General features: G+C 42.8%; 1 protein-coding gene across 1 annotated transcript in view; it reads right to left on the reverse strand.

The window, feature by feature from the left end:
- Positions 1-8,588, reverse strand: part of prex1 (phosphatidylinositol-3,4,5-trisphosphate-dependent Rac exchange factor 1) — a 76,960-nt gene extending 68,372 nt beyond the window's left edge. The window contains exon 1 of the mRNA XM_085344152.1: positions 8,233-8,588. Within this exon, the coding sequence (XP_085200278.1) occupies positions 8,233-8,376 (144 nt within the window). The 5' untranslated portion in view covers positions 8,377-8,588. The remainder of the gene's footprint in view (positions 1-8,232) is intronic.
- Between the last annotated feature and the right edge of the window lie 1,162 nt (positions 8,589-9,750).

Here is a 9,750-nt window from a genome sequence, read left to right on the forward strand (position 1 = left end):
GCTCACTTCCGCTTTGAAGGACTTTAAACTTCAGGGCTCTTTGAGCTGTTCACATGGGCGGAAACTAAACACGACAGGGGGATGACACAGTGCCTCCGCGACAGAGGACAGGCAGAAAGCGCTGGGCCGAATACTTCCTGTCTAAGACTGGGTATTCATCACAACCCTGCTGTACAAATGAATGGATGACACACGATGAATATGCGGACTACGTATTTTGGACACCTCAGATGACAAATTGTTGAGACTGTCTCAGTAAGCATGTTAGGCTTTCAAAACTATACTTTCAAAAAGGTTCCACAGTTGCTAGAATTTTACAATTTACATTTCTGAGCTTGCTGACATTTCTGTCCAGTATTGCACAAAGTTGCTTTGCACGTTTTGTTTTACAAGCTGCTCCCAACTACAAAAGAAAAAACTTCCAAGAGGAGACCTGTGGTCCTAATAATCATTCATAAATGAAACCAGCAAATGTTTGACTCCTTTTGTATTCGTTTTATGTATCTGCTGCAATGTGGACTAAAAAAACTGCAATGTGTGCAGTTCTTTATGCGTTAGGCAGCATCGGACACATTTTTCAGGCTTAATATCAATTCTACCACTCTCACTACAGTATATTCTTATATACTTGGACGACATGCTGGAAATGGAAACATCTGTGTATTTGTTTCACTGAATGTTACAGCCGTCTCAAAACCTATTACAAATGTCTCTACCTGTAGCCTACATGGCTCAAATTACATTCTGTCTTTAAAGGGAACATCCACAACAATTTTTTTCTAAGTTGCTTTCCTGTAGAGGGGTGACATGTGTTGATCAGTAGATAACATCATGGACCAGATTGGAGAGGCCATCTGGACATTTGTACACTTGGTTGGTTTTTTTGTTTTTTTGGGGGGGTGGGGGGTCGACAGACACGGGTATCACAGACTGGACCAGAGTGTGGCAAGTATGAAGCTGAGTGAGCCATCAGTGACCTGTGACGCTGCCGGCTAACCAATTGATGTAGCACAGGTGATCACTCAAGCTAAACTCCATGATATTCATACGTGTGTATCCAAGAGAACGTTGCAGCTTGCCTTCATGTACACATCCAAGCTAAACCAAAGTACGATTGCCACACCTAACATGCAGCTGAGCAGACATAAACAAGGTTATAGGGACAGAGAGGGAGGAAATTGAATGGTGGCAAAGACACAAATTAGTGGCTTACATTACACCATAATGGGTCTTTGGCAAAGCAAGGGGGAAGATCACAGAGACTGTTCGCTGGTTCTGACTTAAACAGCATTTACCAGCCTGATAGAGGACGCCATTAAACGGGCAGACAGCAGCTAGTCAAAGCCCTGCCTGTCTGAAAAAAAAAGTACTTCTCAGTCTCTGAAAGCACAAACCTACATCCTATCTCACTTCTCGTTTTGGCAGCCACAAATGCAGCAAACGCCGAGGTAAGTTTCCACTTCTAGAAGTGATATTTGCAGGTCGATTTTGATTCACCATATTCAGCCGCAGAGCAAGTTAAATAGTGAGCCACATTTAATTTTGTGATAAAGAGACAATAGGTCTGGTGAATTTAAAAAAGAAGAAGAAAATAAATAAAAACCACTATCTATCCTGCAAAAGCTCTTGGAAGCTGAAGAGTCCCTGCAGGATGGATAGAAAATTGAAAACTTAACGTGTTAATGTGCCATATCAAAACATTTTTCTTAAAAGGTTTCCTGTCAGCACATGAGAACAAAAACTTTACGGTACCCGCATGTATGACTCAAGCCTTTTATAAAGCCACGTGAGTTGGCAAAAATGTCACCACAACTCGCAAATGCCAAAATAAAAGCCCTTCAGCTACAATGCCCAAGATTTTGTCAGCAGCTGTCATGAACAGTTACCACAACATTGTCAGAGCTTCTTTGACTAGCGGGGGGGTTGAAAACAGAAAACGCCAAAGAGCCTCACCAGTTGGCTGGTTGGTAAATTGTTTATCTCGAAGCTCATTAATTAAGTGAGTCGTGTCAAAAACAATTTTAAGATAACAGCGAAAATGTTCTTTGTTTTTAGCTGTGGCATTTAGCTGGAAAAGAAAATCTTGTGATGTTCTGGGTGTTCACTCCAACACCAGACCATCACATACAGCTGACATGCTCAATCTGTACTGTCTGCCGCTTTATATGAAAGCAGGAGTGCAGTGTCTAAGCTTCTGGTTTAAAATGATCATTATGAAATAAGTCCTGGTTGTACAACATAGCAGCTACATAACAATGACACCATATGCATTACGAGCTGCCTATAAGCCTCTCTTGTATGCATATCTGTCTCTAACAAGTATGAAACAGACTTAAAATTAAGTAGTGACTGCACAACCAAGAAGATAATGCTGCTGTTTTCAGTAGCTTATGGAAACTTTCCCCAGGTAGGTGAAATGGCGTGAGGTTGAAATAACTGTGTAAACTCTATTTGGCCAATCAAAAAGAACCTTATTGTTAATGGAGAGTTAAAAACAATTCAAAGTTAAACAGGAATAACCCTTAGATGGGGATTCACCAGGTGGACAGAGCAATATTCAGTTTGCCAGATCACAACATTTCTAGTTGATCAGAAAGTAATAAAAAATGAAAAAGGCAGAGATTTGTGTACTGTGACTCTAAAGCCCTGTGAGGCAAAATGGCAGTTTGTTATATTAGTCTGTATAATTAAAACTAACTGGCTTGGTAAGCTTGTCCATGATTTACCAAATATCTTTGCCACAGTCAGTACCCTTAATAAGTTTTGTGTGAAGATGTACTAGTCCAGCATTTTTCTATTAGGCAAATGACCTTTAACCCCCTCCTGAAAGAAGACCCACATCTGGTAGTATTTAAAAAAGCAAACAAACATTGTAATCCTGCTGCCTCGCTCTGTAAACCAAACCCTCAAGGGAGAGCTTGTGCGAAGTCATTCTGCAGACATCCGTCCATCCTGCTACCTTTTCACCACGCTGCACAGTCGCTGCACCCGGTGTCTCCCCTAAGAGAGTACATGCGCCAACTTCGTCCAGACTACGATGTGATCTCGAAGAACATTGGAGGTGTCACATTGCCTTGCTTTTACTATTCAGCCCATGTCATCTGCTGTATCTTATATCAGCCTGTTAAAAAGCACAGTGCCCCAGATACGCGGTTTTACCATTTCCAGCCGGTACAAAGCAGTGAATGTCCAAGTTCTCACTAGACATTACATGATCTGATATCGGACACATTGATATGCAAACTGATGAAATCAGATTTGAAAGGACACACTCCTGAATAGCTCCACTTCTTAAAATGCTACTACTAAGAGAGAAAATTCTTGGACACAGTAAAAAGGGATTTCTTCTGATAATCTGCAAGCATCTCTCGGAAAGAGAAGGAAGCTTTTCTTTGCTTTTGCATCATGCCTCTGGGTGTTACAGTGGTTTAGACTTGTTAACTTGAATACTTTAAATTCCTGCTGCAGTCTTATGCTTCAAAGAAATAGCTTATCAAAACACATGACTAAAAAAAGCACAGAGATTAAGTTGGAAACTGACATTTACCACCCCGACATTGCAATAATTTCGTCTGGCACAGTACCCGCGCTGCAAGGTACCAATTGTCCAGACTGTGATTGATGGGTGCACAGCAGCAGTAGCTTGAAACCTTATTTATATGAAAATTTGCAGCTTATGTAATGAACTGAAGTACAGTTAGCACAAAAGGCAAAGCATGTACCGATTATTCAGCTGCATTCAGAGGCAAGGACTATTTACAGGTTTGATTAACCTACAAGTTACATGCTGTATGAGAAGACTCTAAGAAGACTGTCTACACTCCCAAGTTTGTCCAGCAGGGCTTTTAACTTTTAAAGCCCAACAATACTAAAAACCCTCAAAAAGTCCCAGCAGTCTGCCACAGTAACTGTTCTACCTGCTGTTCAGTCTCCACAGGCTGCCCCCCAATGCCCTCACTCATATATGTGGAGTGTGTGTGACTTCAGCTAAAGGCTGCAGTGAACTGAAACCACCAGCGTTGTGGCTACGACGAGAGCTAGAATCTTAAGCTATTTATACGCCCAAGCCCAGAGAAATCCGATGCTGGTCTTTACAACTAAGGAGGAACAGCGAACGAGAGAGAGAAAGATGGACCGGACAAAAAAAGGTGGGGAATAGGAATATGAATGGACATTATATAGGAAAGTAGGAAAAAGGTAGACACAGGCTTGTGCTTGCAGGGGGGAAGCTTGGAGCTGTCTATCTGCATGTTTACCTTTGTGAGCACTAAGATGTGTATACCCGTGTCATCCTGTTTGCTCAGCTACAGCCAAAGAGGTGTCTAGCATCAAAACACAATTTCACTTCTTCATGGCAGCGCAGGTTAGCATCGGATGAGTACTCTCACTTGTGTGTGGCCCAAAGTAAAGGTCACAGTCCTTCCAGATGTTTCCTATTATCCCGCAGCACTGACAGGACCTCTGCGGTCACTCGACTCTTTTCCATCACTCACTTTTCAGAATTACGAAGGAAGGTCACAAGCCAAGAAAAAAAAAAAACTATCGGCCACTCATTTCCAGGATTCACCGAGACATGGGTCAGCCTGGTCAAAAAAGAAAAACAGTCCTAAATGACAACCAATCATATTCATGGCATTCAAGGAAAATCCCTCACATCTAGCAGGTATGACGCCACCGACCACATTCCTATCACAGATAGCCTAGTATTTTGGTGCATCACGGCTGGGAAAATCCAGCTGCGCAGATTAAACCATACCCTGAAGAAAATTCCCATAAATCTATCGAGCTAGGATGTGATTGTTTCACACAAACAAACAAGGGAACGCATCGCGACAAAAGCTTGAAGAGCACAGCACTCTTTGTAAAAAGGAAGCAGCTTGTTAAATGTGACAGCTTCCGATCTGCTCAAAGAGTTAATAGATTTAGAGATTTGCTGCGATAACAGTGAGGGAGGAAAAATGAATCCTCTAATCCCTCTTTTCACACACCCCCAACCCCCTTCTCACCTCTTGTCCTCACCACTATCCCCACACGCTTCCCTACAGCACATTGGATGAGCTTGTTGGCGCTGGTAATTGCCAAGGGATGAGTGACATGCAGAATGGCTGAGGTGCCAAAGCCGGATAACCATCTCTTTTTGTGTGTGTGTGTCATTGCAATCATTGCAGCTGAGAAGCTGCTCTGCTAAGGGCTTTTTTTCCCACTGGGTTTTTAAAGTGCATAAAGGGAGGTGGAAAATAAATCAATGATAAGGCAATGCAGATGATGAAGATGGTCAACAGCTACTGTACTATCAAACCCTCAACAAGACCAGAAAACAATATCATAGCGCGAGCGGTTACAGATAAGAGAGAAGCTGACATGGATAAAAAGAATCAGTACACTGAAAAATTAAGTAAGTCATAACTGATGATGAGAAGTAATCCAAACGCTACATTCAGAGGGGAACTAATCTATTTCTAGGGGAATATGGTTAAGGGGTGGGGGGTAGATAGACTTCACGGGGTTAAGATTATTCGCATCTTAGTGCGAGTTTCACACAATCAAAACTAAATAAAGTGGCAATTGCATTCAATACACGTGGTGTGACAATAGCATGCCTGGACTTGAAAGCTGTTCAAGCGTAAACTGTGCTGTGTTCTAGTCACAGGCAAAATTCACTTTTCATTACACAGCAAAATGCATTAGTATTCAATGCACTGTGAAATGAGCTGCATTCTGGGAAATGTGGGAGTTATCTAAGCAATGAGGAAGGGTGAGAAAAAGCTGAGAAGCTGAACAAAAACCCTACTTATTACCATTTTATTTAAATAGGCTGCCCATCTCAGCCTTTTTTTTTTTTTTTTTACACTATGGGGCGTACGCATCCCCAAACTATCTGCCCACACCTTTACTGAGACATATGTTCTGAGCTCCCACAGCCAGACTTTTCCTTATCAACACCACAGTGAGCTGCATGGTGACATAGCCTTGGCTCCCAGCAAGGGTTCTCACTGAGGGTTTTCTGCCGAGCTGGACCCTGGACAGAAAACACTGGGTGGTGGAGGGGGGGATTCGCAAAGGATTGGCCATGGAGGAGGTGGTGGAGAGCAAGGCTTCTTTTCTCATTTTGTTCTGGATCCTCATGTTTGCCTTTAGCAGTGTAAGCACCTCATCACCCATCCACCCCCCCAGGTGAAAATTCAGTGGACAGTGTCACATGTAGGTTAATGGGGAGCAGTGTGTTTTGCCATCAGGCCTCTTTAGTGCACACGTGAAGATGACTGTTAACGAAGGCATTCACAGACATGCATTCCGATCCAAAGAAACACTTGTTAACAAGATGATACAAATAACCAACCTGTCAGTTTCTGCAGCACAGAACATCGCTGGATATGATTGGCATTTAAAAAAAATTTTTTTTTTAAAGATGCTGGATTGTATTGAGTAGTTGCCAAATGGTAGTATTTACTTTTAAAACAAAATCTCATTGGCTCATGAAATGGGCATAGAGACTATTCTATGAAAAGACCCTGGCAATAACATTACATCACACAAGCCAGACCATATCACTTGCCTCAGGCTAAACACCATGTGGCTTAAATCAAAAGACTCCCAGTTCACGTGATGATAGGTCGGGGTATGGCGAAGAGCACGAAGCACTGACAGTTTTGATGTTCAGACGTCCCTGATAAACCTTTGAGACTTCATCATTACCATTGTGCGTGGTGAGAGTGGAGGGAGGTCAAAGAATGTCCCTTTGCCACCTTGCAACAGAAGATAAGCCTCAATTGAGTCCACTGTTGAGCTGGATACGGAACAGTGAAGTTATATTACGTAGGTATAACTCTGAAAATGCCATGCACCACGAATGGCATGACACGGCGGTGCGGTGAGCCTTCTGCACCGGTCACCTCAAGAACTTTGAGGAAGTTCAACACGTGACAGCAGAGAGGAAAGAGGGAACCGTGACATTGTTTAGCAAAAATGCGTCATATGTTGAAATGTTGAGAAAAAAAAAACCCCACCAGGAAACGCAATATCACCATAAACTGTTTTTAAAGGCAAAGTGAAAATGATGAGAATCAAAGTCTGCCATCGAGTCGGCAGGGTGCAAAAGAAAGATAGACGTAGTTGTCCTGACCTTTATGTGCAAGGGGCAACGACAGTGGGAATTTCCCTGAAGCAGACAAATAAGCCATTGTATATAAAAGAAAAATAAGTAAGGTCACATTATAGTCATCACATTAAATGCAGCGAGGTGGAGTTAACCACGCTGTGGTTATGAGTCTCAGCTGGAGGCAGGAGCCACCTGCACTGTACAATTACCAGAGATGACAAGGCGGGGATGAGGGGAGGAAAGGCCAACGGAAAATGACAAGGGGAAGTAACAAATTGAATAGTCCCCCTGCAGGTGGGTGCCATCTATACTCGCGCTGTGCTCGGCGGCTGAATGGAGCATGCAAAATTACCAGGACGTTCATTCATGAGGTAGCTGATATACAAAGAGCGAATAAGCAAACGGTTTCTTATCGCTGTCTGAAAAAAGGAGGCGTGACAGGGTGTGATATTCCTGAATACCTATTTATTTGTATATAAAAAATGCATGTGCGAACTGGGCTCTCCTTTCCTTTGTTTGTTTCAAGCTTGAGCTTTAACACACAATGGAAAGGTGAGAATAACACCACCACCCTCCTCAAAACACTAAATATGTATGAGTCCCCGCAGACGTCCCAAGAAACACGGTTTAACATCTCAAAAGTTTTCATTGATAACAGTAGCCTCAGATGCACGCAGATCTTTTACAAAGCTGTCAGTCTGCGTCGCAATTAAAAGCCCCGCAAACAGCAGCAAACGGCAACTGCGCGTCCCAAGCCCGTTCCTACAGAAGAAGCGTTCACAGACAGCGCTGAAGTAAAGGTTCAAGCAGCCCGTGTGGACACAGAATCACGCCAAACTGAATGCAAATTTATTGTGGTTTAATCTGACAGGTTAGATCAGATTAGATCTTTGGGGTGGATTGCTTTTTGCTTTTGTTTTTTCCTTGCAAAGGCTGCTTCTTAATCTTTTTCTGTGTATGCCGATTTAAAAAGAGTAGTCCGGGGATTGGAAAAACATCTAGAACACACGAGATGAGCGTGCATTCGGAAACAAATAAAAAACCTCCGCTAATATACAGATTTGTAACTGGAGTTTGGCATCATGTTCTGCCAGTGTACGGGAGACACACTTGCGAGAGGATGTCAAACTTACCGACTGGAGGAAAAGCAACGTCCGAACATAATCCCTCTCGGTGTTCAGTATTTCATTTAAAACACACAGCCTCAGCCGCTGCTGTCGGTCCGAGTCCTTGGCTGCGGGGATACAGTTCTCCTGATGCCCGTCGTCCTCTTCCATGACGGTAACTCAACCCTCAGAAAGGTCGCTCTCTACAGAAATACTCTCCTTTTTTTCTCCCCCTATGTATCCGCACTTTGTCGGGTCGTTGCTTCAGTCCATTTTTGCATTAGGAAGTTTTTCCCGAAAACCTCGCAGAGCACTGTTGCGAAACACTGGAAGAAAAGTTCACCAAAAGTACCAAACAACAAGCAGAGAGCCAGACGGAGTGAGCGCAGTCACAGCAGCAGCAGCAGCTGAGAGCGAGCGAGGCAGCAAAGCGGAGAGAGGGGAGGAGGGGGAGGGACCCGCTGCCTGCCAGACACATAGAGAGAGCCCAGTACTGCTCTGGACACCGAGAGCTACAGACTCAGTAGCTTTAAATGTGTACACGCTACAGTCTGATACTATTAAGTAAACTCCCCGAGTATCCCATTTCCCATGGTACTAAAGGGGCCCCAAAGGCAACAAAATATAAATAACCTAAACGCAGCTCGCCTAAAACAACAAATACTGAACTTTAAGCTGCCTTTGTAGAAGACGGTTAACAGGTACAAGTCATACAGGTATTCCTAATTTTGCTGGCGTTTCTCCTTCTTAGTCAAATACGATACTAGTGAGCTAAACACATACAACTTGTGAGAAACCATGCGAAATATGAGAGTAATCCTAAAACCTTAATTAAAGGTCTTGACTTTCATTGATGTCAAATATTTACCATAACAATGCTCATTCAGGCCCCCTGCCTGTCACAGGAGCTATCCCCACGCGGGGTCTCGGTGAGCGTTAATAAGAGAAACGCGCCCTCAAGTGGTTGCAGGCCAAAATACAACTTTCAAGTCCGGGATGGGCAGGACTTCAGGAACGGTCTACAAGCTCTGATACAAGAAAATAAACTTTTTAATATCATGATTGATTTCCCCAGCAATTCCTAACGTTTGCCTTAAAAAAAAAACAAAAAAAAAACACGTGGTCACAAAAGCTGTGTATTTTGATGCAATACAAATTCAAATGGTAATCCTCCATTCACCTTGCTGGCAATTAAAGGTTCAAACCTGTGCCCAGAAGCCTAGGCTAAGCTGTTTTTCATAATCTGGATTTATCAATATTGTTAACCAAATCATTTATTTATTTATTTCAGTTGCAGAACATAAATATTTTAAAATAGCTTCAGGGCATACAGGCTTATTGGCTGTCACTATCTCAGCCTTGGGTTACAGATAATGTCCCTCAAGTATCTTTGCAGTCAGACCCAGTCCACACCAGAGGGCAGGTTCACTCTGCAGGTGGTGCAAATATTCACAGTTAATATTCTAATTCATCTGACAGGTTCTAAACACATCTGCTTTCAGAAAGAAACTCACTGAACAGAATATAAAAAAATATTAAGAGGAA

This window comes from Diplotaxodon limnothrissa, linkage group LG20, assembly GCF_057381915.1.
Source record: "Diplotaxodon limnothrissa isolate DT_005_m linkage group LG20, D_limnothrissa_male_GT1.1, whole genome shotgun sequence".
Lineage (NCBI taxonomy): Eukaryota > Metazoa > Chordata > Actinopteri > Cichliformes > Cichlidae > Diplotaxodon > Diplotaxodon limnothrissa.